This window comes from Nyctibius grandis, chromosome 4, assembly GCF_013368605.1.
Source record: "Nyctibius grandis isolate bNycGra1 chromosome 4, bNycGra1.pri, whole genome shotgun sequence".
In the NCBI taxonomy this organism is placed as follows: domain Eukaryota; kingdom Metazoa; phylum Chordata; class Aves; order Nyctibiiformes; family Nyctibiidae; genus Nyctibius; species Nyctibius grandis.
In genome coordinates, this window is record NC_090661.1 from 102,776,067 (window position 1) to 102,802,826 (window position 26,760).

At 46.5% G+C, this 26,760-nt stretch overlaps 1 protein-coding gene across 2 annotated transcripts in view; it reads left to right on the forward strand.

The window, feature by feature from the left end:
* PTPRE (protein tyrosine phosphatase receptor type E) overlaps nucleotides 1-26,760 on the forward strand; it is a 99,157-nt gene that overhangs the window by 62,822 nt on the left and 9,575 nt on the right. For both annotated transcript variants that reach the window (XM_068397480.1, XM_068397481.1), the window contains exons 3-16: nucleotides 5,043-5,145; nucleotides 5,409-5,482; nucleotides 7,495-7,631; nucleotides 13,831-13,921; nucleotides 14,449-14,525; nucleotides 14,649-14,685; nucleotides 15,034-15,131; nucleotides 16,516-16,635; nucleotides 18,253-18,413; nucleotides 21,563-21,698; nucleotides 22,984-23,133; nucleotides 23,380-23,473; nucleotides 24,046-24,122; nucleotides 25,404-25,538. In XM_068397480.1, coding sequence (XP_068253581.1) covers nucleotides 5,043-5,145; nucleotides 5,409-5,482; nucleotides 7,495-7,631; nucleotides 13,831-13,921; nucleotides 14,449-14,525; nucleotides 14,649-14,685; nucleotides 15,034-15,131; nucleotides 16,516-16,635; nucleotides 18,253-18,413; nucleotides 21,563-21,698; nucleotides 22,984-23,133; nucleotides 23,380-23,473; nucleotides 24,046-24,122; nucleotides 25,404-25,538 — 1,490 coding nt within the window. The remainder of the gene's footprint in view (nucleotides 1-5,042; nucleotides 5,146-5,408; nucleotides 5,483-7,494; nucleotides 7,632-13,830; nucleotides 13,922-14,448; nucleotides 14,526-14,648; nucleotides 14,686-15,033; nucleotides 15,132-16,515; nucleotides 16,636-18,252; nucleotides 18,414-21,562; nucleotides 21,699-22,983; nucleotides 23,134-23,379; nucleotides 23,474-24,045; nucleotides 24,123-25,403; nucleotides 25,539-26,760) is intronic.

The window sequence follows — 26,760 nt, forward strand, 5'->3', positions numbered from 1 at the left end:
GGATCATCGAGTCCAACCATTGCCCTGACACCACCATGTCAACTAGACCATGGCACTAGACCATGATGGCACTAGACCAACTAGACCATGATGCAGCTTTTGATGCCCTGTTTATTGCTGGTTTAAACTTTCAAGAAGTTAGTGGGTGTCTTTGAAGGTAACCGAAGCAATGTATAGAAACAATGAAGGCTTGCTATACGATAGCCAGAACAGGACCCAGAGATGGGGGCTTTCACACTAGACCCAATGAGGCATCACCAGAAAACTGGATTTTGAAGAAGGAGGCTGGCTTGTTTTACTTGGTATTTAAAAGCCAAAGGGATGCTTTGCTGGTAAACAGTCAATTTCAAGAATTAGTTTGAAAAGTTTGGGTTTGATTTTTGTGTGTACCAAACGCATCTCCTGGTTATCAGCTGTGTATCTGCTTCCTCTGCGCAGTCAAGGCATGGTGAAGCGCAGTGATTCTCTGCAAGGCTGGGATTTTCTCTTCCAAAAATAGCGTGAGAGGGCTTAGTCTGGACTTTGTGATATCCCCGTTGGCGTGGGTGGACTTCTCAGAAGTCTGTGATACAGACTTCTGTATCTTCTGTGATACAGAATCACAGAATCAATCAGGTTGGAAGAGCCCTCTGGGATCATCGAGTCCAACCATTGCCCCGACACCACCATGGCAACTAGACCATGGCACTAAGTGCCATGTCCAGGCTTTTCTTAAACCCCTCCAGAGATGGTGACTCCAGCACCTCCCTGGGCAGCCCCTTCCAATGGCTAATGACCCTTGCTGAGAAGAAATGCTTCCTAATGTCCAACCTGAACCTCCCCTGGCGAAGCTTGAGGCTATGTCCTCTTGTCCTATCACTAGTTGCCTGGGAGAAGAGGCCGACTCCCACTTCACTACAACCTCCCTTCAGGTAGTTGTAGACTGCACCAAGGTCGCCTCTGAGCCTCCTCTTCTCCAGGCTAAACAACCCCAGCTCCCTCAGCTGTTCATCGTAGGTCAGACCCTCCAGACTCTTCACCAGCTTGGTCGCCCTCCTCTGGACTCGCTCCAACACCTCAACATCTTTCTTGAAGTGTGGGGCCCAGAATTGGAACTCCCCCCCAAATAAGGGGGGGAGAGCAGTTGAGTTTTAGTTTTGGAGAGGTGGAGGGTTAAGTTCTCTGTTGTTTGAAAAGAAGTTCAGACCTGTGAATAAACAGTCTGTTGTGGGATTTCTCCTGTGCTCAGATAAACAATCTCTTGTCTGTTTTTTTGTCAAGCACCAGAATAATTTCAGGTACCTGACTTGCTAACCTAGGGCAAACCACGTGCCTTGCCTTGTTAGCTTGCTTTTGTGGAGGGAGAAAAAAGTGCTTTAATCACACTTTTATTCATGGGCCATTTTCCTGTTCAGATCCTACACACGAAGGAACTGATCCAGGGGTGAAGAAAAGCAAAGTTTGGGAGAGAGTGAGGAGGGAGGATCACGGGGCAGTTACTGATGTGCACACACTGCTCTTAGTTCCCTTTTTTTTCCTGTGGGTGGTTTTGGTTTTGACACATACGGAAAGTGGGAACATCCTAACGCTGAAGGAAATGGTGATACATTTCCAGAAAGAGGTTCAGGGTTAGGTTCAGCTGGCTGGGCCAGCAGCACAGGGAATGAAGCCGGGAAGAACCCGTGAGTCAGCCTCGGTGGGTGGCAGGGGAAGCACGAGGGGTTGCCACCATCCTCCTGGCAATGGCCCTCCTCTCTTGTCAAGATGAAAATCATTATTTTGTTGTATTTCTGTAAAAATACCCTCGGGGTGATCTTTTTTGTGTGGCTGCGAACAGCAGGCCTGTGGGTTTGGACCACAGCTCTCTGTGTTGGAGCAGTGGAAGATTTTTCCCTTGCAGTGGCTGCAGCAGAGATCTGCTTTAGAGGACATCTGCCTCTTCTGCGTGCATTTACTCACATTTTTCAGTTGTCAATTTTTGAAGCAACACTGATTAAAAAAAATATTTCAGATCTGTCTTTCAGTCTTCCCTTAAAATCCCACTTAATTATGTGGACGGTTGTGTTGGCCAAAGATCTTTCAGCCTCGCGGTCTACAATGGCCTAAGCCCTGTTGTAACTTTCTCTTACAATTTTTGGGCTACGTTTATAAAATTACCAATGCAGATATTAACAAAAATACAGGTAATAAATGAAACTGTTTAAAACCACGCTGTGCCCTACACACAGGCTCTGCAGAGGTGAAGCTGTTGGTGTGCCGCTGCAAGGCTTCACAAGCAGCTGTGCCCGTCTACAAGGAAGAAGGGATGGTTTGTGGGTTTTGACCTTATTTCCTTGTGAAATGGTAGGAGGAGAGGTGAGATTTTGATTGCATCGGTCATTGCAGGGGTGCTCTGTCCTTAACTGAAGAAATGTAGACAGTAGTCTGGCAGGAGGTTGAACTTCTGTTCTCCTGGGTTGGATTGAGGCCTTCTGTGTTTGCCTGGGAATCAGTTTTCCAAAGACACCCCAAAAACATGGTGTGGAGTACATCAGTTCTTCTGAAAGGAAGAGATGGGTGATTTATGTATTGTGTAATGAACTGAGGGAAATTTTAATTCCCTCGTGACTCAAACTTGTTGTTTTTCCCCCCTTGTGTCACGGGTCCTGCCACAGAGCCAATGATAAGAACTACCACAAACCCCCTAAATCCTGGAGGATTCCGAGATAGTGAGTCTGAAATTTCTAAACTTCAAAAGTGGGCTAAAGTGGCTCCTTCTTGCCTGTGAGGGGCAAAAATAGACATTTTATTTGTTTGTTTCTTTGTCAGGCCTTGGTTTCTATGCAGAGTATTGCTACATACCACACAGAAGTTGTTAAGCTGTTTCTGGTGATGCACGTTCATCCAGACGCTCCTTCCAGTAGTGATTTTCTGAAACCCCGTCAAGTGATGGTTTCTGATTACAGTTCTGTCATGCCAGTCACTTTTATCTTTACATACCACCTAAATGTCAAGTTTCACACATTTTATTGCCTTCCTTTCTTTGTACTATCATGTTGACTGGAGATACCTTCTTTCCTTGTATGCCCCTAGTGCACCTATGCCTCTAAAGGAAGTTTTTCCGTGCCCTAATACCCTGTTTGAGCATCCAGGGAGTTTCCAGCTGCTCACGAGGTACAAACCAACACTCAAATGGTTTTGCAGGGATCAGTTCTGGACAGTCGGTTTATCCACGTGAGCTCTTTTGTGTAAGATTGCAGGTGGTGTGTAGTCTTACATAGTTACTGTCATCTTGTGTTTTCATGATATTTTATGTAGAGGCTTGTGGCAAGGTCTCTTCAAAAAGCCTTTGCTAAAAGCAAGCACAAAGAAAGAGCTTAGGGAAGTGTGAATGCGGGAGGTGTTGGAATTACTGCTGCTGTTCTCAAAGGCTGCTGTAGGAACAGTGATGAACAGAGTCACAGAACAGAATCAATCAGGTTGGAGAGCCCTCTGGGCTCATCGAGTCCAACCATTGCCCTGACACCACCATGTCAACTAGACCATGGCACTAAGTGCCATGTCCAGGCTTTTCTTAAACCCCTCCAGAGATGGTGACTCCACCACCTCCCTGGGCAGCCCCTTCCAATGGCTAATGACCCTTGCTGAGAAGAAATGCTTCCTAATGTCCAACCTGACCCTCCCCTGGCGAAGCTTGAGGCTGTGTCCTCTTGTCCTATCACTAGTTGCCTGGGAGAAGAGGCCGACTCCCACTCCACTACAACCTCCCTTCAGGTAGTTGTAGACTGCAATAAGGTCACCTCTGAGCCTCCTTGTTGCAGTCTACATGATGAACTCATTGAAGGTGTGTAAATGTGGTTGAAAAAGAAAAAAAAAAACACACCAGCAGCAATGAAAGTTGCCTTAATTTTGGAAGAGTGTGTGTTGGTAAGAGTATTGCTTGCTTAAATAAAACATCTTGGTTTTTAAATTATTTTAATGTGTTATATATTGAATTGTTCAGTAGAATGAAAGTAATGAAACTGAAATGTAGAGTCACATAGATAAGAACACTGTTGACAGAAGGATGAGACTTGCAGTTTATACTAGATAAAACAAGATTTTAATTTCTTTTAACCTCCATTCTGAGTATTTGTTAAAAGTCTAATAATTCCTATTCATATTTACATATAATATAATATAAGCCATAGAAGATGCTGCAGTTTGCACTGAGCCCTCCTGCCTTCCGCCTCCATCACGTTCAGCGTGTGCTTTACAGCCCAGCACAGCCAGCAGCAGTGTTTTGGGCTGGTAAATGAGATGTTTAAAACATGTGTTTTATCTCTGGAGTCAATAAAATCTGTACAAAGGGTGGGATTCTTGGGTGATTTCTGTCTGGTGGAGAAACAGCCCATGTGCAGAAGGATACTGCAGCAAACCTGTTGAATGAACTACCTGAAGGGAGGTTGTAGTGGAGTGGGAGTCGGCCTCTTCTCCCAGGCAACTAGCGATAGGACAAGAGGACACAGCCTCAAGCTTGGCCAGGGGAGGTTCAGGTTGGACATTAGGAAGCATTTCTTCTCAGCAAGGGTCATTAGCCATTGGAAGGGGCTGCCCAGGGAGGTGGTGGAGTCCCCATCTCTGGAGGGGTTTAAGAAAAGCCTGGACATGGCACTTAGTGCCATGGTCTAGTTGCCATGGTGGTGTCAGGGCAATGGTTGGACTCAATGATCCCAGAGGTCTCTTCCAACCTGGTTGATTCTGTGATTCTGTGAATGGACTTCAAATTTCATTTAAACCCTTGCACCCATTAAACTTAATCAAACTACAAGTAAATTCTTTGCTTAGCCAGTCATTGCAAAAAGTACCCTTGATATTCTCAGGAGCAGGTAGTGCCGTTGTACTTTTGAAGGGGAGAAAAAAAAGAAAAATTAAAAAATTGAAGTTTCAGCTTTGTGTATATTAAATAGTTTCTGATACTTTGAGTAAGTACAAGCAGATTATTGCATAGAACCACAGATTTTTGATACACAAAGCACAGTTTCTGTGCCAGATGAAGCAATCCATGCCTATAATGTGTCATGTTTGCTGTGTTCAATCCACAGACTCCACAGAGGAGAACAATTTACACAAGGACCTGCTAACTTCGATGCTGATTCTGCTCCTGGTCTTCATCATTTTCATTCTGCTGGCTGGCTATTTTTTCAGGTAGGTCTGTGCCGAGCTCTGCGTGCAGAACTAGCTCAGGCTTGTTTCGATATGAGCTAACAAGGAAATGAGACGCGTACTTCTGGTGAGGCAGGAGCCTCCATCGCAGCGTAGAGGAGGGTGCTGCGGCGGTGGTGGCTCTCGCCGTGAAGATGAACAGAAAGAGTTTCTCCAGAATTACATGGTTGGTGAAGCCTAGTTTGAGTAAATGCTTGTTACCTTTCAACATAGTTACTCAGATGGGCGTGGTGTGTGTATTTCAGGTTCAGAAGACATAGGAAAGCTGTTGTGAACTCCGGGGACAAAAAGATGCCAAATGGGATCTTGGAAGAACAAGGTATGGAGAGATTTGCTTTCCTTCTCAGTGTGTATTTTGTTTGTGTACACACACGCTTGTTTGGTAATTAAGAATTCAGTTATTCAGTTATGTTTCCTTTTTATTGATAATATAATTTACAGGATTGTTATTAAAAATAGTTAATAAAATAGAGGTACATATTTACGTTTGTGTATGTGTAATCTTCACTTTCTATTGTTGTGTTTCAATAATTTTCACTTTAAGTTGTTATACAGCAAATGTTTCTTTGTACATGTTTCTCGTGCTCTTCATGTATGTTTTTATTAGGCTGCCAGCTGAGATCCAGGTTTCTGGCACTGTGATCTTTGTATTTAGAGAAAGAATTGCAGTATTTCTTCTTAAAGGGGGTAAAAAAAGGTCCTTAGCTCTTTGTGAAATTACTGGTGTGAAGAGAAACAAGCGAGGGGAAGAGAAAAAACGTAACGATAAACAGAATTACATCTTTGTGGGGGTTCCACATTGCTATGTATGAGCTGAGGAGTGGGTTAACAAAGGCGGTGGCAGCCACAGAGAAAGTCAAACCTCTAAATATACCCGTCAGCTTCCTGTTGGGTCGGTGCTGGTGCACCGGCACCTCAGCGTGGTTTGGAGATCCCCGCGGCGCCAGTAGTGCCCGTGGGCGGCGGGTGGCTGGTGCAGCCACCAGTGAGTTGTAGTTTGTGAGTGCGGCTGCTGGAAGTCTCCCCGTCGTTATCGGCGTGGAGGGAAGTGGTCTGCCTCTCTGTTTGCCTTTGGTTGGAAATAAAACTTGTCCTCACCACACAGCCGGGCTTAATCCCTCCGCTCCTGCCAGGCAGCCCCTGGGGATGCTCGTTTGGGTTTCCAGGTGGCCAGTTGTGCTCCTGAAGGGCTGTGAAGGTGTCCTGGGGCTTTAGTGCCCTACGTGAGCCCAGGTCTAGGCGGCAAGAAGCGCCCGCAGCGATCCCCGTACCGAACGGTGCTGCCGCAGAGCGATTGTGTGAGGGGCTGGGCTGGTGCTGGGTGATCTGGGCAATGGAGAGCAACAGCAACAGCTCATCTTGGTGCAGAGTTTCTGGTGTCTGCCAAGTTAAAGATCTTCTTTTGTTTGTTTTTTCTTATTTCCCCTTCACGAGAGAGATAATCTAGCAGGATCTCTGGTGAGAAGATACTAAAAGCTGTCCCTGCCCTGTGGCAGAGAAGCGCTGGGTTGGTGTGCTCTTCATCAGCAAAAGGAACCTTCTCCTTTTCTAAATAAAACTTGGTCACATTTTATTGTGGTTTAAATACAGAAACCATTAATTTTACCAATAGTGGTTCTACTTGAGTTTATTATGTTCTCAAAGCAACTGCTTGGCCTGTGGTTTTGGTTTTTTATTTCATTTAAATCAGAATCACAGAATTACAGAATGGTTAAGGGTTGGAAGGGATCTCTGGAGATCATCCAGTCCAACCCCCTGCCAAAGCAGGGTCACCCAGAGCACGTTGCACAGGGTCGTGTCCAGGCGAGTTTGAATATCTCCAGAGAAGGAGACTCCCCACCCTCCCTGGGCAGCCTGTGCCAGGGCTCTGCCACCCTCACAGCAAAGAAGTTCCTCCTCATATTCTGATGGAACTTCCCATGTTTCAGCTTGTGCCCGTTGCCCCTTGTCCTGTCACTGGGCACCACTGAGAAGAGTCTGGTCCCCTCCTCTTGACACCCACCCCTAAGGTATTTGTAAGTGTTGATAAGATCCCCTCTCAGTCTCTCTTTTCCAGGCTGAACAGACCCAGCTCTCTCAGCCTCTCCTCATAAGAGAGATGCTCCAGTCCTCTGATCATCTCTGTAGCCCTTCACTGGACTCTCTCGTAATTCCTTATCTTTCTTGAACTGGGGGGCCCAGAACTGGACATCAGCTTTATCTCCAATTGAAGTGTCATGTGAGAAATATGTTTGGGCATCTTCCAGCATAAAAATTAATTTGTAGTTGGAAATCACTTGTTATCTGTTGCTCTGGACATGCCTTTAACGTGTACTTCCCTTGTACTGACAGAACAGCAACGGGTGATGCTGCTCAGCAGGTCTCCCTCGGGCCCGAAGAAGTATTTCCCTATTCCAGTAGAAAATCTCGAAGAGGAAATACGGATGCGCTCGGCAGACGAAGGGAAACTCTTCCGGGAGGAGTTTAATGTAAGTTCTCCCACGCGGAGTGGATGGCTGCGTGGTGGGAAGGGGGGGGCAAATCAAAATATCTGCTGATATTAATGATTCTTTTAAAAGTGTTTGGGGCATGATGCTGGTATCTCGGAGCCTCAGCACTCGTACCAGCATGCTCACACTGCTCATACGTTCTCTGTCATGTGTTGGAAACCTTTATTTGGACAAAATCTAGAACATTAACTGCTTTGTGATATGGTGATGCCAAATTGGTAGTATAGAGTCATAGAATGGTTTGGGTTGGAAGGGACCTTAAAGATCATCCAGTTCCAACCCCCCTGCCACGGGCACGGACACCTTCCACTAGACCAGGTTGCTCCAAGCCCCATCCAACCTGTCCTTGAACACTGCCAGGGAGGGGGCAGCCACAGCTTCTCTGGGGAACCTGGGCCAGGGTCTCACCACCCTCACAGCAAAGAATTTCTTCCTGATGTCTAATCTAAATCTCCCCTCTTTCAGTTTAAAACCGTTCCCCCTCGTCCTGTCACTACTTGCCCTTGTAAAAAGCCCCTCTCCAGCTCTCCTGTAGCCCCTTCAGGCACTGGAAGGTGCTAGAAGGTCTCCCCGGAGCCTTCTCTTCTCCAGGCTGAACAGCCCCAACTCTCTCAGCCTGTCTCCATAGCAGAGGTGCTCCAGCCCTCTGAGCATCTTCGTGGCCTCCTCTGGACTCGCTCCAACAGCTCCGTGTCCTTCTGATGTTGGGGGCCCCAGAGCTGAACGCAGAACTCCAGGTGTGTTTGACACTTGCTAACATGTAAAGAAGGTCATGAAAGCTGGAGGAGATGGAAATTGAAGATGAATCTCTTTAGCATTGATTTTCTTGGTGGTGGTGGAGGGTTTTTTGGGAGTCTGAGTGTTTCACCTCTGTGGGAAGTACTTAGAGGAGCAGACACAGTGTGGCCTTTAATATTCCCCTAGTGAGGTTTGAATTTTTTTTTTTGGTAATTTGACATTTGTCACCAACCCATCACTTCCCTAGTTGCAGCGCCCTGTGCCCTAGCACAAACGTTTCTATGAAATATCTCGACTTCAAGGGTTTTTCTTTAAAGCATTGCCTTGGTCAGAAGGGAGGTTTTATTTTCTGCCCATAACCGAGCTTCAGTTGCATGTGGTTGTGGAGATAAGCCTGAACCGGGGTCTGTGGTGAGCTGGTTTCTATGGAGCAACCCGGCGTGATGAGTCTGCCCTCGCACGTCTGCATTCAGGGGCCTTTTCCATACTTTTATTATTTATTTTCACTTCCCTTCACAGCAGAAGCAAGTTGCACAGAGCAGTAGCTTAAATGTCAAGTACGGAGTTGTCAGAGCCGATGCACACAGTGATTAGACAGTCTGTTAAGTTACCCTCTTAATTGGTAGCATATTTATGTCTGTAATTTGTTTGATGATATATTTAAAACACATAATTTCTTTGCCTTATCAGAGAGGGAGCTTTGTGGAGCTATTTATCAAAGTCAACAAAATGAATGTGAAAACTAATTTGACAAGATGCGTGCTGGTGAATTTTGACTCTCCTGATGAATTCATTCTGCAGTTAGCAGCAGAACAAGCCATCTGATTTTATTTTCAAAACCTGCTTTGCTTGGATCATGTTGTGCACCATGCTGGGAGCGTGTGCGTTTCTGTCTGCACACAAGCGCTGAGGCTGAAAGCTGGGGTCCCGTCCCCATGCGTGAGCAGTCTGAGCAGTGAGGGGGGTGATGGTACATGAAGCCTGCTCGATGCTTCATGTGGTTTTTTTTTCCCTGCTCTGTCTCCTGTGGCTGTTTGTGTGGATGTATGAGCTGTTTGGTCAAGCCTCAGAAAGGGAAGAAAGGGTGAAAGACAGTTGAAAATCAGAGTGATGTTGTAGCATGAACCAGGAAAGCTGACAAAGGGGAGTCTGTTCATAGAATCACAGACTGGTTTGGGTTGGGAGGGACCTTAAAGATCATCCAGTTCCAACCCCCCTGCCACGGGCAGGGACACCTTCCACTAGACCAGGTTGCTCCAAGCCCCATCCAACCTGGCCTTGAACACTGCCAGGGAGGGGGCAGCCACAGCTTCTCTGGGCAACCTGGGCCAGGGTCTCACCACCCTCACAGTCAAGAATTTCTTCCTGATATCTAATCTCAATCTCCCCTCTTTCAGTTTAAAACCGTTCCCCCTTGTCCTATCACTCCATGCCCTTCTAAAAAGCCCCTCTCCTGCTTTTCTGTAGCCCCTTCAGGTAGTGGAACGTGCTAGAAGGTCTCCCCGGAGCCTTCTCTTTTCCAGGCTGAACAACCCCAACTCTCTCAGCCTGTCTCCATAGCAGAGGTGCTCCAGCCCTCTGAGCATCTCCGTGGCCTCCTCTGGACTCGCTCCAACAGCTCCGTGTCCTTCTTATGTTGTGGCCCCCAGAGCTGGACGCAGCACTGCAGGGGGGGCTCCCGAGAGCGGAGCAGAGGGGCAGAATCCCCTCCCTCGCCCTGCTGGCCACGCTGCTGGGGATGTAGCCCAGGACACGGTTGGCCTTCTGGGCTGCAAGTGCACACTGCCGGCTCATGGTGAGCTTCTCATCAACCATCATGTTGATGAGATCAGCGCTGTTACTGCAGCGCTGGAAGGAATGGGGCTGGGAAATCCAGACCCTTCAGCACAGATGCCTGTGTGGTGACCTCTCCTTCAGAGCACCTGCCAGCATGCAAAGCCCTGAACTCGGCTCCATCCTCCCGCCAGCCGGGGTTCTCGCCTGTTCCTGCCCTTCAGAGCCATAGCTACCAAATCCAGCAGTTTTTGGGTGGGTCCAAAGCCATCCCCGTTGGCTGAGCTGTTGGATGGGAGCTGCTGAGCCGCGGTGGGCCCTGCCTGCAGCCCGGGGCTGAGGATGCTCAGCGGGTGGGGATGCGCCGGGGGGTCCCTCCCCACTGCTGTGTCTGCTTCGCACAGCCTGGTCTGACACATCAGATGTGACATGCCTGCCTGGTCGGGCATCTCTGGGAACGCAGATTCAGGGTCTCCACTGTGAATTTGAAACAGATTTAGGCCAAAAATGGTGAGTCCTGTGAGCCAGTGGTGGCCAGGCATATGCCCCAGGCAAAGAAGTGAGGTCTCAAGTGATTTTTCTGGTGAAAAGAAAAACTTGTACACTAACCAAAACAGCAGAGGCTCCTTCTGCCCTCAGTTGCTTCGTTTTTTTATTATTTGATTGCTTTGTGGGCATAGAGCACTAGGAAGAATGTGTTCTTTCTTCCCAGGAACACATGTTCCTTTCTGTATGGTCCCTTCACAGGATCACAGAATCAATCAGGTTGGAAGAGACCTCTGGGATCATCGAGTCCAACCATTGCCCTGACACCACCATGTCAACTAGACCATGGCACTAAGTGCCATGTCCAGGCTTTTCTTAAACACCTCCAGAGATGGTGACTCCACCACCTCCCTTCAAATAAGTCTTACCTCCATTTATCATCTGTAAGGCCAGATGAGCTGGCTGTTTGAAGTTTACGATGGCTAGCTTATTGCCTTGATTTTCAGATTAATGTTTGAAAACCTATCTGTAAAAATTTGCATTTGAAATTTTAATTTTGACTTGATTAAGATGTCCCTGCAGTTCATTCAGGGAAAAAAAAAGGAGAAAATGCTCTGATGCTGGGGTAGGTCGAGCCCCTGGGAAGCTTCACAGAGATGTGAGGGTTCCTGCAAAGTGGGAGCAGATAAAACGGCGGTGGCAGCAGATGACCCAGTGCCACCAAGACTCATCGGCTCCTCGTGATTCGTGGGGTGATGGAGAGAACATGATGAAGTGCATCCTCGGTGAATCACATCCTCCCCTCTGAAGAGGGGTGGGAGCAAGGCTGTGTCCTTGCACCAGGGTGCAAGGATGTGTTTAAGAAAAGCCTGGACATGGCGCTTAGTGCCATGGTCTAGTTGCCATGGTGGTGTCAGGGCAATGGTTGGACTCGATGATCCCTGAGGTCTCTTCCAACCTGGTTGATTCTGTGATTCTGTGGGTGCAACACCCGCTCTCAGCCATGCAGCATGACGTTGGGAGGTCTCTGGGGAGATGTCAGGGCCTTGCAGGAGCAAGGAGCAGGGAATGGAGAGATTATTTTGCCAGAGACAGTTACTTTTCATGCATTTTTCACGTGAAGCTGCAGACCTTATATGACCATTTTGTTGCCTGACTTTTGAAGTTTAAAGAAATCCTGTTCGAAGTGCTAATTATTTCTTTTTATGCAAAACATAAATTAGGTTTCTATGTTTTCTAAATTGCAAATGTATTTTAATTAGCAAAAACATGGTCTTCCTTCAAATGAGGAATTAAGCAGTTTGCTAGAAGCAGCTTTCTTCTTCAACTCTTTTTTTAACCTTCTCCTTCCTTTTACATACGTTCAGAAGTTTAAGTGATATTAAAAAAAAAAAACCAACCCAACCCACAAATGCATGTTGCCGTTTCCTCTGTGGTGGAGGAGAAGTCCTCCCCGCACCCCCCTTTTATCCTGTGTCACCCTGACAACACGGATTGCTGCTTCGAAGGGGAAGTTCCAAGCCCTGCTCTCTGCCAGCCGAGCGGGGATAGTAGCTTTACGCTGTGCCGTCACTTACCATTTTTTTCCCTTCCCCTACGTGATTCAGACTGGGCAGTGGGAGGTAGAAGAAGGGTGGGAGAAGGTGGTTATGTGTTCCCAACCCTCTGGGATTTTACCTCGGTGGGATCCAACATGCTGACGCTGGGTTTTTTAGGAGTTTAGTACAAGAAACTTAGTGAAACTCGGTTCTCGTTCAAGCCGTTCGCGGTGAGGGGGCAGCTGAAGGCGCAGGGCAGGAGCCTTGTGCCGTGTCTCTTGATGAACGGTGCCTTTTCCGACTCTCCCCCTGCCCCGGGCTCTCCACCGCAGCCTGAGCTCGGCCGCTTGACCCCGTGGTGGCATCTCAGCAGCTTCTGGATGTGACCCTGTGCAACGTGCTCTGGGTGCCCCTGCTTTGGCAGGGCGTTGGACTGGATGATCTCCAGAGGTGCCTTCCAACCCCCACCAGTCTGGGATTCTGCGTGGAGGTGGAGGGGCTCCACCACTGTTTTCCTCTTCACCCTCTTCCTCTCCCTTTCTTCCTTTCATTTGATTGCTCTGCAAGAGTGCTTTTTATTTTAAGCTTGCCTAAATTTATCTGCAGACTTAGATCTTGCTGATTACTAGCGGAATTTGACTTGTGCTCCTACAGCGACTTTTAGCAAAAAAAGAATTGGGTTTTATTTTTGCTTCTTCCCTTTGAGGTGTTGGAGTGAGTCCAGAGGAGGGCGACCAAGCTGGTGCAGGGTCTGGAGGGTCTGACCGATGAGGAACGGCTGAGGGAGCTGGGGTTGTTTAGCCTGGAGAAGAAGAGGCTCAGAGGTGACCTTAGTGCAGTCTGCAACTACCTGAAGGGAGGTTGTAGTGAAGTGGGAGTTGGCCTCTTCTCCCAGGCAACTAGCGATAGGACAAGAGGACACAGCCTCAAGCTTCGCCAGGGGAGGTTCAGGTTGGACATTAGGAAGCATTTCTTCTCAGCAAGGGTCATTAGCCATTGGAAGGGGCTGCCCAGGGAGGTGGTGGAGTCACCATCTCTGGAGGTGTTTAAGAAAAGCCTGGACATGGCACTTAGTGCCCTGGTCTAGTTGACATGATGGTGTCAGGGCAATGGTTGGACTCGATGATCCCAGAGGGCTCTTCCAACCTCATTGATTGATTGATTTCTGCCAGAGCTGGGCCCTCACCTGCGGGTCTCGGCAAGATGTTTGATATTTAATGTTCTTAGCAGTGAGCTATTAGCAATCAGACTGTATTTATGTTATTGAACCAACTGCTACTGCTAAAAGTAGCTGTCGGCGCGGAGCTCGAGGGAGCGGTGGGGTCGCGGCGCTGTGAATCCCGGCGGCAGATGGGAGCTTACAGCAGCGCTTTGGAGTTTGACAATTTTCTAAATAACTGCTATCTCGGGTGGAAAAATTACTTATTTTTCCAAAACTGCTGAACTTGTTTTCTGTAGTGAAATCTGCCAGAATGTGGTTTCCTGTTATAGAGTGATGAAAGTTATCGCAAAAAAAAAGATATATTTAATTTTGTTGGATGCAAGGCAATATGTATAAATGCAGATTTATCCCGAAGCCATGCGCAGGCAAGAGTTAGCTGTTTTCTAACACATTGACTTTTGTATCTTTATTTTTTTTTCAGTCCTTAACACCTGGATATGTGCAAGGAACATTTGAAATGGCAAATAAGGAAGAAAACAGGGAGAAAAACAGATATCCTAACATCCTGCCATGTAAGACATTGCTTTTTCTTTTAAATCAGACAACTGTGGCCCTGAGCATGCTGGTAATAGCGTTCCTTTGCTGAAAATATTCATGTAGTATAATTTCACTGGTCACAAATGTTCTTCATATGTTGTTTGTGCAAAATCAGTTCTGCTGTGGCATGTCTCTAGCATTGATCATCTCCCATTAGGTTTTTTGTAGCGGTTCTCAGGTGCTGCGCTATAAAGCCTTAGCTCTGACGGGGTCCTACCAAATCACACGATGTCAAATGGGTATTTTAGTGTCTCAGGTTAGTTTTGGGTAATATAACGAAGTTTGGGTTTCCAGTGGTGTAGAGCTGCGGTCCCGGTGACCTCCAGGTGTGGGAGCCAAGCAGGAGGTTTGTGGAGAAAAGCTGCTTAATGAGCACTAGGAGCAGCACAGGAGAGAGCTGGTGGGGGCAGTGTGTGCTTAGCCTGGCCCCCTGCTTGCAGGGAAGGAACAGACTTCAGATTTGATTCACATGTGAACATGCTTGTATTGTGTTTTCTTCCAGATGACCATTCCAGAGTGATTCTGACCCAAATCGATGCAGTCCCACCTTCAGACTACATTAATGCATCATATATAGATGTAAGGGGACAGTTTTCCACTGTTGACCAAACTGCAAACTTTGAATGCGAATTAAATAAGTATTTTTCTGCTAGCATATGTTGGCATTTCATCTCCTAACTGCTATGATATTTATTTCCACAGGGTTATAAAGAAAAGAATAAATTTATAGCAGCACAAGGTAATTTATTCTCATTTCTGTATTCTGTACATCTTATGGCTGAACGTATTTAATTTTAGAACTGTTTTAAAGGTTATTTTCAGCTGCAGGTGGTGGCCAAATGGGAGGTGGGACTTAAAGGTTACAGATCAAATGAAATTTAAGTGAGCGTGAGGTAACCACTGCCTTTAAACCCACAGATACTGCTCGGAGCGAAGAGAATCGCCTCCCCCCTCCACCCCCACTTTGCTTCTCTTTACTTCTCTTCTTTACTACTTCTGCAGTCCGTAGTAAACGCAGGTCTGGGGCAGGGGGTGTTTGTGCTGGTCTCCATCGCCCCTCCTGAGCAAAGCTGTATTCTGTCTGCAGGACCAAAGCAAGAAACAGTTAATGATTTCTGGAGGATGATATGGGAGCAGAAGTCGGCCGTTATCGTCATGTTAACCAACCTGAAAGAAAGAAAAGAGGTAAAGAGCTTTCCATTTGCTCTGGGATGGCTCTTCTTCCTTGTGAGAGTGATGCTGTGCCTCCCTGTCCCCCCACTCCTCCTCGTACATGTCTCACTCCTCCCGTTGTGCGAGACTTTCTATGTGTACTGGCTGAATGCTGAGACACACATGACAAGTGTGAAACACTCAACTTTCAGTCCTGCTCCGCAGACTTGAGGAGCTAAGTGAGAACATCAAGGAAATGTACCATCAGGAACATAAAAGATGCTTTATAATTATTTTTGTTTCCCCTGTGGGACAGTTTGCCACACTGAGCATGCTACATACTTATTTGAAGTATATATAAAGTCCTGAAAAACTTATATCTGACAAAAAAACCCTTGTTTCCCTGGTGGTTGTGGGAGCGAGGAGAGGGAGGGGGCAGAAGCCATGCACTGCCCTGAGAGCTGGGCTTTTCTTGCCCCCCAAGGGTGACGTCTCCTGCCAGTGGGGAAATATGGGGATAAGCAGCAATAGTTGGCCTTGGGAGGGAGATGAGGACACGCTTGTGAGACATGAAGTGCCGTATCGCTGGGTGAAAGTTGGCCTTCATATCTATTTTGTGAGTTTTTTACAAGAATGAAAAGATAATTCACAGAATCAAACAGGTTGGAAGAGCCCTCTGGGATCATCGAGTCCAACCATTCCCTGACACCACCATGTCAACTAGACCAGGGCACTAAGTGCCATGTCCAGGCTTTTCTTAAACCCCTCCAGAGATGGTGACTCCACCACCTCCCTGGGCAGCCCCTTCCAATGGCTAATGACCCTTGCTGAGAAGAAATGCTTCCTAATGTCCAACCTGAACCTCCCCTGGTGAAGCTTGAGGCTGTGTCCTCTTGTCCTATCTCTAGGTACTGCCAACTCACCGTGGTTATGAAGACGGGCGTTCCTTCTCTGCCTCCCCACGGTGGGGCTTCTGCTTTATTTTACTGCAGTTGTGCTGTTGCTTCATGAAGTTCAAACAGTAAAGGCAGTCCATAAGAAGAGCCCATTCCCAGTATGAGAAGCCAGAACTATTAAATCAGGATGTTCCTGATGAGTCCAAATGAGGACTGATCGCATTTCTCACTGACTACACCTAAAGCTGAAAAATAAAGAGTCAAGACATTGCAGTTATGCACCCCGTGACAAAAAAAAAGAATGAAAACAATAGCTGTTTAGGTCTGGCTGGGTTAAAAAACAACTTCAAAGCTATTCTCACCTTCTCTGTGTAAATTTAAGCATCAATAGCACTAACAAAGCGTTAAAGCTGCATTGTGCCAGGTGAGAAAGATGCTATTTTAAATAACTTCATTGTTTTATGCGTGACCAACAATGAAAGCAGACTCGGTGTTATAAAACTCACTGTACGTTTCTACAGGAAAAATGTTACCAGTATTGGCCTGACCAAGGGTGCTGGACTTACGGCAATATCCGTGTGTCGGTGGAAGATTGCATCGTGCTGGTGGACTACACCATCCGCAAGTTCTGCGTTCAGTCCGTGAGTAACAACAGCGCTCTGGCTGGGTCTTCGTGTTGATTTTTAAAGCAAATGGTTACGATGTCAAATATTTTCTTAAAAGAAATTTAGGAAATCAGTTAAACATATTTGCAAGTCGAGAAAGTTGTGGTACGACTCCTAGGCAGGCACGTAAGCCCTGCAGGTCAGCACACAGGATCACAGAATCAATCAGGTTGGAAGAGCCCTCTGGGATCATCGAGTCCAACCATTGCCCTGACACCACCATGGCAACTAGACCAGGGCACTAAGTGCCATGTCCAGGCTTTTCTTAAACCCCTCCAGAGATGGTGACTCCCCCACCTCCCTGGGCAGCCCCTTCCAATGGCTAATGACCCTTGCTGAGAAGAAATGCTTCCTAATGTCCAACCTGACCCTCCCCTGGAGAAGCTTGAGGCTGTGTCCTCTTGTCCTATCGCTAGTTGCCTGGGAGAAGAGGCCAACTCCCGCACTCGGAGTCCGCTACAGTTTGATGGATCACAAGAGGTTCTGCTCGGTTTCTTCTTGTCTGTAGCCAAGGGCCACGGAAAGTCATTCCTTGGGACTGTCAGGAGGGAGTGCAGGAGCTGTGTCTTGACCTTTTTTTTTGGGACAGATTGCATAGATGAATAAATGAGTGAATTTGGGTGTGATTGGGTGTTTAGAGTAGCCTGTAGATGTTAGCTGGCCAATAGCCAGCGTTACAGCTTGATTTCTGTTCCCTTGGTCTCCGGCACAAGGTAAAGCTTTAGATCACGAGAGAGATGTTTGGGATGACTTTGCCCTTGCCCACAGTATGGCAGCAAATTGGTAGAGATGGTCACCTCTTAAAGGGAGGGCTGCTGTGTAGTGCAATGACCGTCTAATTCAGACTGAGGACAGTATGGGCTGGTGAGAGGTGATAAACCACACCTAGCTGGCCAGAGCTCCATGGAGAGCTCAGAAGCCCTCAAAATATGGGTGGATTCATTCAGCATTAGTTACAGATTCTGAACTGTGGAGCAGTCTCTGCTGATTCAGCTGCAGATCGCTTTGGTATGACTGGTGATTGCTGATAAGGCGTCGCTGATAAAAATGCTCAGAAAAACTGAGCTCAGAAAGGAGAATGGGAGAGAAGGGACAGGACAGAGATGTCCCTGCTGTGGGTAAGGTGAAGGGCTGGAAAGTGGATGCATGGACCCAGCTGCCTTTCACGTGTTGATCTCTGCTGAGTATGTGTTTGGAGGGGTTGGTTATCCATTGGTGGAGACCAGGTAACACCCAAACCCAGTTGGCTTTCTCCAGTTCGAAGGAAGTCGTGAGTTTCATCTGAGGCTGCTAAAAGAAGTGTTGTGAGGATTTTATAGGTGGAAAAGGACTTAAGATTTGTTATTAAGATAAATTGTGAGTCTTGCTCTTTGTAATCCTATCCTGGGATTATTCCAGTTTTCACTGCAAAGACACGTTATAATAATGGTGATTTTACTCCGTGTTTGTATTTTATGTACACTGTAAACTTCTAATCCTTGAGTCAGGCTCTAAGTGTTGCAGAAATTAGTCATAAATAACCAGAGCAGTTTGTTTATAAATCTTTCCATGGAAAAGGAAACCTCAAACTCCGAGTCTGTGTGTTCCCTACAGCTTCATGACGGTTGTAAAGCTCCGAGGCTCGTTACGCAGCTCCACTTCACCAGCTGGCCGGATTTTGGGGTGCCTTTCACACCTATTGGGATGCTGAAATTCCTCAAAAAAGTCAAAACGTTGAATCCTGCCCATGCTGGACCAATTGTGGTTCACTGTAGGTATGTATGTGCTCTTTGAGGCTTTATCTTAGCTTGGCTTGGAGTTATGTGCATAATATCAAGGCTAAATGTTAATTTTCTGTTCATAGGCTGTGAAGTTTGTGTGTGTATTTATGTGTATATATATACATACATACATATATATTTATATATATGAAGGGCAATAATATGCTAAGCTTTTTGAGAGCCTGGGGTAAAAACAATTTCAAAAGATCTATTTTAGCTGTCACTTTAACACTCAAACAGACATTGTTGTTTTGTTGTTTTTTTTTAATCCATGAGTGATATCCAGTGTTTGGTATAAATATGTTCTTTGTCAGAAAAACAGGCTCATAATACAAATCTATGACCTTTGCCACTAAATGCTCCTCTGAGAATTCATCCCCCTCTTCTCCCACAATAAAATTGCAGTTTGCTATGTAAATTATCCATTAAATGCCTAGAAAGTTTTGAATAAAGACTTGCATTTAAGAGGCTTAAATGCTGCAGTTTTACAAATGTGCTGCATGCCAGTACAGAACATATCCCCACTCATTCGGTCAGACACACATGAACTTCCTGCTGTTAAAGGTTTGTGCTAAACTCTTCCAAATCTGACGTTAATGAAAGCACAAACAAACTCCCAACCAGTTTTAAAAGAATAATTGCAATCTCTATAGCAACTGTAAGCTCACAGCTGAGCAAGGAGTGTCTGCTCAGGAGCAATTATCCCACCCAGGGTAGAATAAAAAGGAAAGAACAGCTTTGTCTGTCTGGGTTTCATTTTAAGGAAATGGTTGTAGATTTGTGTAGTTGTTTCTTTTTCTCCTGCTTCTGTCAGACACGTAGAAACACTCTCTGAGAGTCCTTGCAGTGTGTACTGGCCAAGCCAGCCTTTCTGTTTCTTCATTTCCATCCAGATCTTGCCTTGATAGGATTAGTCTTCTCTCACAGGTGTCATATAGAAGAGACAAAAAAAAAGCATTAAACACAGAAAGAAGATTTTAGTAGTCTCGCATAGTCTTTCCTTTGAGAAACCTGCAATATTTTTATAGCCTTTTGCCATGATCACAGAATCACCCAGAATCAATCAGGTTGGAAGAGCCCTCTGGGATCATCGAGTCCAACCATTGCCCTGACACCACCATGGCAACTAGACCAGGGCACTAAGTACCATGTCCAGGCTTTTCTTAAACCCCTCCAGAGATGGTGACTCCACCACCTCCCTGGGCAGCCCCTTCCAATGGCTAATGACCCTTGCTGAGAAGAAATGCTTCCTAATGTCCAACCTGAACCTCCCCTGGTGAAGCTTGAGGCCGTGTCCTCTTGTCCTATTCTGTGGAGCCTTGAGCTTTATTTTGTACCACCAGGAAATTCTGTGCTTAGTCTGATCAGCAGAAGTAGAGACAAAATAAGGGTAACTAGAAAATATCTTAATAAAAATCTGCAGAGATTTTAAATATAATGGTCCAAGGGAACACAGTGACACCGTTGTGTGTCAGTGCTGGGGCTGTTGCAGTACTGCAGCTCGCTTTAGGAACAGAGAACGAGAGGTGACACTTAATTTCCGTTACGGTTCAGGATATGACACTATTGAATTGTTGAAAGAAGGAAAGGGAAACTCATCGGTAGTGAGTAACCGGCCATTCTTAGCGAGCTTTTTATGAATATATCACCCAGTCGTTCTGAGCAAAAACTGCTCAGTCGCAATCTTTTGGAAGTTAATAAAACACTAATTTAGCATTTGGAAGTTTTCACAAATATATTTTTTCAATGAGCAGAGAGGTAAATTCAGGAACAGCCGAGAAGGGATATCCTAGAGGAGGTTAAGGAGGGATAAAGTCAGGGAACTTTCAAATCAAACGTCAAGGTTGGTGAAATTATCGCTTGAGCAGGAACACGCGAGGATTGAACTAAGTGCTGATGTGCAGGAAGGTGACCTTGGGGCAGAGGCAAGAAGGATGTGTAAAAAGGGACCATGTCAGCAAAGGGAAGAGAAGTGAGGAAGCGAGGGACAGGCTGAGCGTGGGGCTCGGTGGGTGAAAGCTCACGGGACTGGGCGATGCAGGACAAGTGTGACCGGGCGATGAGCGGCCCACGCTCGGGGCATTTCCAGGACACAGCAGGAAGAGGGAAAATCTCTGTAAACTGAGAGTCAAGACAGTAGGACTCGAGGTGGGCTCATTTGTGGTGGCAGAGGTCAAACGAATGACGGGAAGCGAGAAGGAAGGGAGCCTTGGCCACTGTGGGGTGGACGCTGCGGTGGCCCGTGGTCAGTGGCTGCAGAGGGGCCCAGGGGACTGGTGGGTGGGATGTGGGTGGGTGAGGAGGGGAGCCTGCCAAACCCGTGATGGAATGCAAAGGGATTCGGAGGCTGAAGGTTATATGAAGAAGTTGTGTGAAATTTTGGTGGAGGGCCGTGGTACTCCATGGGTCTGCTCATCTCCATCGTCCCTCCAGACCTCTGGAATTGGAGGGCTGGGGGCTTTGGTTTCACGTGCCGTTTGCTGTTAAAAGCGTGTGTGTGCATGTGAACTAAGTTGTATTACACACGCAGTACTTATTTTTTTCTGGTGTTATTTAAAGCCTAACGTTTTCCTGGCTGAAAATTGATCTTTGGGCACGCCGGGAAGGGGGTTTTGTCCTGTTTCACAAGGTGGTTGTGGACACCACAGCAGTTGCTCTACAAAGTGAGCTAACAGAAGGGGAAAGGAGAGCTAGTGATGCCTGGCACAGGATGCCATGCCCTCTTCCTCTGAAGGGGAGAGCTGGAAGTGCGATTTCAAGTGACCGGGCTCCCTCTCGTGGCCTTTAAGGGATAGGGGAAAAAAAAATAATTTGGGATGGCAATTAGGACGTGTAGAACTTGTAACAAATGACTGTTATCTAAGCAGCATGCGACAGCAAGCATTCAAACGAGCTAAAAAGTAAGAAAAAATATTTAAATTTTCATCTTAGACTGAATTATTATAGCTGCTCAAGCTGGTCAAGACTTTTTTTCCAAGGGTCTTTTCTAATATAATTTTGATCTCATCATTCCTGAGCTGTGAAGAGGTGAATTTTGATGTTAAAAACTTAAACACCTTCTGAAAAATGAAATTCTGTGTTTCACAGTGAGTATTTCAGTCCAGCATAAAGCTTTTTTGGTTTGTTTTTGTTTCCTGGTGAAGCGCCGGCGTGGGTCGCACGGGCACGTTCATCGTTATCGATGCCATAATAGACATGATGCACGCGGAGCAGAAAGTGGATGTTTTTGAGTTTGTTTCAAGAATCCGTAATCAGCGTCCGCAGATGGTTCAGACTGACGTAAGTGGACTTAAATCTGTTGAAATTACAACTTTTTGCAGTCACAGAATCAGTCAGGTTGGAAGAGCCCTCTGGGATCATCGAGTCCAACCATTGCCCTGACACCACCATGGCAACTAGACCATGGCACTAAGTGCCATGTCCAGTCTCGTCTTAAACACATCCAGAGACGGTGACTCCACCACCTCCCTGGGCAGCCCCTTCCAATGGCTAATGACCCTTGCTGAGAAGAAATGCTTCCTGATGTCCAACCTGAACCTCCCCTGGCGAAGCTTGAGGCTGTGTCCTCTTGTCCTATCGCTAGTTGCCTGGGAGAAGAGGCCGACTCCCACTCTGCTACAACTTCCCTTCAGGTAGTTGTAGACTGCAATAAGGTCGCCTCTGAGCCTCCTCTTCTCCAGGCTGAACACCCCCAGCTCCCTCAGCCGTTCCTCGTAGGTCAGACCCTCCAGACCCTTCACCAGCTTGGTCGCCCTCCTCTGGACTCACTCCAACACCTCAACATCTTTCTTGAAGTGCGGGGCCCAGAACTGGACACAGGTTTCAAGGTGCGGCCTCACCAGTGCCGAGTACAGAGGGACGATCACTTCCCTAGACCGGCTGGCTACACTATTCCTGATAGAAGCCAGGATGCCATTGGCCTTCTTGGCCACCTGGGCACACTGCTGGCTCATGTTTAGCCGGCTGTCGATCAGCACCCCCAGGTCTCTTTCCGCCAGGCCACTTTCTAACCACTCTTCCCCCAGCCTGTAGCGCTGCGTGGGGTTGTTGTGGCCAAAGTGTAAGACCCGGCACTTGTTCTTGTTGAACCTCATGCTGTTCGTCTCTGCCCTTCTACCTAACCTGTCCAGATCCCTCTGTAGGGCCTTCCTACCCTCCAGCAGATTGACACTCCCACCCAAGGTCAAAGAAGAATATGCTTCTGTCTTTCCACTCTGCTGTGCATCCCAGTATGTCCCATTCTGTTGCACACCTGGATAACTGGAAAATGAACAAATCCCAAGAGAAGGATGGGGTTGGGGAAGAAGATAAAGGCATGTTAGGGCTGCGAAGACCCCACCATAAGGCACCTTGTCTTTAGGTATCATGTCCAGGTTTCCTCATGTGTGAGAGAGTGGAATTTTAGAGAATGTAAGTGATGTAACAGGAAAACTGTTTTAGCTGAAGGTGTATGTTGATAATTAGTAGATGGTAGACCAAATGAGATAGATGAAAGTTCAGTGTTTGATAGTTTCACTTCCTTGCCTTGCAGAGTGCTTATATGGCTGTTTCTTGTTGGTTCCAGATGCAATACTCCTTCATTTATCAAGCCTTACTGGAATACTACCTCTACGGTGACACCGAGCTAGATGTGTCATCCTTGGAAAAACATCTGCAAACATCACACAGCGCGGCGCCAAACCTTGTCAAAATAGGGCTTGAAGAAGAATTTAAAGTAAGTATGCAAGTCCTTTTCCAGAATTGACTGGCACCACCTCCCTGGGCAGCCCCTTCCAATGTCTAATGACCCTTGCTGAGAAGAAATGCTTCCTAATGTCCAACCTGAACCTTCCCTGGCGAAGCTTGAGGCTGTGTCCTCTTGTCCTAAGACCCTTAGGAAGCCTCTGAGGACAGGATATGGGGAGCGAGAACCACTCCTGTTCTGAGGAATTCTCATCCTCGTTTGTGTGTTTTATTACAGAAGTTAACGAATGTTCGAATAATGAAAGAGAACATGAGAACTGGCAATCTTCCGGCAAATATGAAGAAAGCTCGAGTCATCCAGATTATCCCGTGTAAGAGATCAACTGTTTATAGAGAGAAACAAGTGCTTTTGGGGTGTTTCCTTTAGCCTCCCCTTTGGTTTTGTCGTCTTTTTTGCAGGCTTGTCTGCTCTACGGCTACTAGAGAACCTAACAAACAGCAGTGTCCTCTCTTTATAAAGTGTAATGCCCTTATAAAGTGTCTGCAAACAATTTAATGGATTGGTTTTTACTTTACCAACGTAAAACATATTATGATCAGATATTTTTCAGGACTGAATTAAATAATTCAGCGGTTGCACCTTGTAAACAGACATATTTTCTGGGTGATTCCTTGCATAGGCTGGAGCAGCACTGTAATGTCTGCACCTGAAAAATGAAAGTTTCAGACCTTGCTGGGCATATCCTGTGTGAATGGAAAAACAACAGCGAAAAAAACAGAAAACCCCCCCCCCTCCACACACTAAATCCTGGATAATATCTTTGAGACACTCTTTGGCTTTCAGATAAAAGATTTTGTTGGGTTTGTTCTCTGACAGAGGTAACAGTGGAGCAATCAACGTGCAGCTAGCAAAAGTAAGAGTAGGCTTTTCTTTTTTTTCCAGATGATTTTAATAGAGTGATTCTGTCAATGAAAAGAGGGCAAGAGTATACGGACTACATCAATGCTTCCTTCATAGATGTACGTATAAAAAAATTTCATGTATTTAAATTGCGAGTCAAGTATTTTGCTGTTACTGATAAGTCTTTTCAAAGAGACACAATCAACTTGGCTAATGAAGAACATTAGCTTTTTTGTTTGGGTTTGGCTTATGAGCGTTTCCAAATACATTTCTTATCTGGTGTTTTCCATTTCAGTTTAAATAGTTGTGTAATTTAAACATTCTTGTGGTGGTTAGGTTTATAAATTGAGGTTTTTATTAAATTCTAACAAACAGGCAGCCAAACAAATCAGCTGTACAGCTAACATCCAACAGTTGCCTTCAGGTTAACGGACGTAAATGTGTGCTCTTCTGAGGAAAGGAAAAGGAAAAGTCCATATTTAGCATGGGGAGAGGCTGTCGTAGTGTTGGGGAGCCAGGGTTTACCCGGGCAGACTGGTGTTAATGCCTGTTTTTGTTCCCGGCTTCCTCTTGGAACCTGGGCAACACCATCCACTGTGTCTTATTTTTGTGTAAATGTGAGAATTAATTCATAGAATCATAGAATAGAATCACAGCATGGTTTGGGTTGGAAGGGAACTTAAAGACCATCTAGTTCCAACCCTCTGCCATGGGCAGGGACACCTTCCACCAGACCAGGTTGCTCCAAGCCCCATGCAACCTGGCCTTGAACACTGCCAGGGAGGGGGCATCCACAGCTTCTCTGGGCAACCTGGGCCAGTGTCTCACCACCCTCACAGGAAACAATTTCTTCCTTATATCTAATCTAAATCTCCCCTTTTTCAGTTTAAAACCATTCCTCCTCGTCCTGTCACTACTTGCCCTTGTAAAAAGCTCCTCTCCCACTTCCCTGTAGCCCCTTCAGGTACTGGAAGGCTTCTAGAAGTTCTCCCTTTTATATCCTTAATTATATCCTTAAGCAGTAAAATTATATCCTTAAGCAGGAAAACCCCATTAGTGATTGAGGATTGTGGATACTACAGCTGTGAAGGTCACATCAGTATGTAAATAGAACCGTAGCTCAAAAATTGAGTTAAATGTTAACAACGGCGGCTATTGGCTTTATTATAGAATTATGGTAATTGCGTTGTGAAATCCTTTCAGTTCCCTGTTACTGCAGAATTTCATCCCTCCAGCCATGTTTGTAAAAAGTCATAAAATATGACTCAGGATTGTGTGTTTGGGGGATTTTTCTGGCAAGGAGGAAGAATGGGGTGGGCTCGGGGTCAGCAGGTTTGCATTACCCATCGCACTGTCAAGCAGTGCTCCCCTCTCCACCCATCGCTGCCTGTTCTCCGCAGGGCTATCGCCAGAAGGATTACTTCATCGCCACCCAGGGCCCGCTGCCGCACACGGTGGAGGATTTCTGGCGGATGGTGTGGGAGTGGAAATGCCACACCATCGTTATGCTCACGGAAGTTCAAGAGAGGGAGCAGGTACGTGTCCCGCGGCTGCCAGCTCCAGAGCAAAGCAGTTGCTGTTAACACCCCTAAAATATGAGCATTAATGTTCACAGAATCACAGACTGTCAGGGATTGGAAGGGACCTCGAAAGATCATCTAGTCCAATCCCCCTGCCGGGGCAGGATTGCCTAGACCATATCACACAGGAACGCGTCCAGGCGGGTTTTGAATGTCTCCAGAGAAGGAGACTCCACAACCTCTCTGGGCAGCCTGTGCCAGTGTTCGGTCACCCTCACCGTAAAGAAGTTTTTCCTCATATTTATGTGGAACCTCCTGTGTTCCAGCTTGCACCCATTGCCCCTTGTCCTGTCAAGGGATGTCACTGAGAAGAGCCTGGCTCCATCCTCATGACACTTGCCCTTTACATATTTATAAACATGAATGAGGTCCCCCCTCAGTCTCCTCTTCTCCAAGCTAAAGAGACCCAGCTCCCTCAGCCTCTCCTCATAAGGGAGATGTTCCACCCCCTTAATCATCTTCGTGGCTCTGTGCTGGACTCTCTCTAGCAGTTCCCTGTCCTTCTTGAACTGAGGGGCCCAGAACTGGACACAATATTCCAGATGCGGTCTCACCAGGGCAGAGTAGAGGGGGAGGAGAACCTCTCTTGACCTGCTAACCACACCCCTTCTAATGCACCCCAGGATGCCATTGGCCTTCTTGGCCACAAGGGCACACTGCTGGCTCATGGTCATCCTGTTGTCCACTAGGACCCCCAGGTCCCTTTCCCCTCCGCTGCTCTCCAACAGATCTGTCCCCAACTTGTACTCATACATGGGGTGGTTCTTGCCCAGATATTGCCCACTATAAGCTCCAGTGGCTTGTTCTGAACCTCTTCTAGTACGTCATTAATTAATGAAGAGAGTCCTGTAGTCTTCTGTGTGCTGCAGTTTGAAGATTCAGGGTTCAGTGCTGCAACCAGGGTGTTTTAGTGCTGTGCAGTGGTTTTTGTTGTTCGTTTTGGGAGGCTGTTTAATATCATTCCATTGCTTTCAGGAGTTACTTATTTTATTCTAATCTGTTTTAAAGCAGTATTGGCCATCTGTGACTCCTAAGACCTTTTTGTCTTAATGTTTTATATTATAGAAATATTTTATTACTGTATTCTTGGTTATTACCCTTTTCATTACAAAGTGTTCAGAACACGTTTATTATGCTGGATGTCACCTCCTATATCAGAGGTTCATGGCAACGTAGA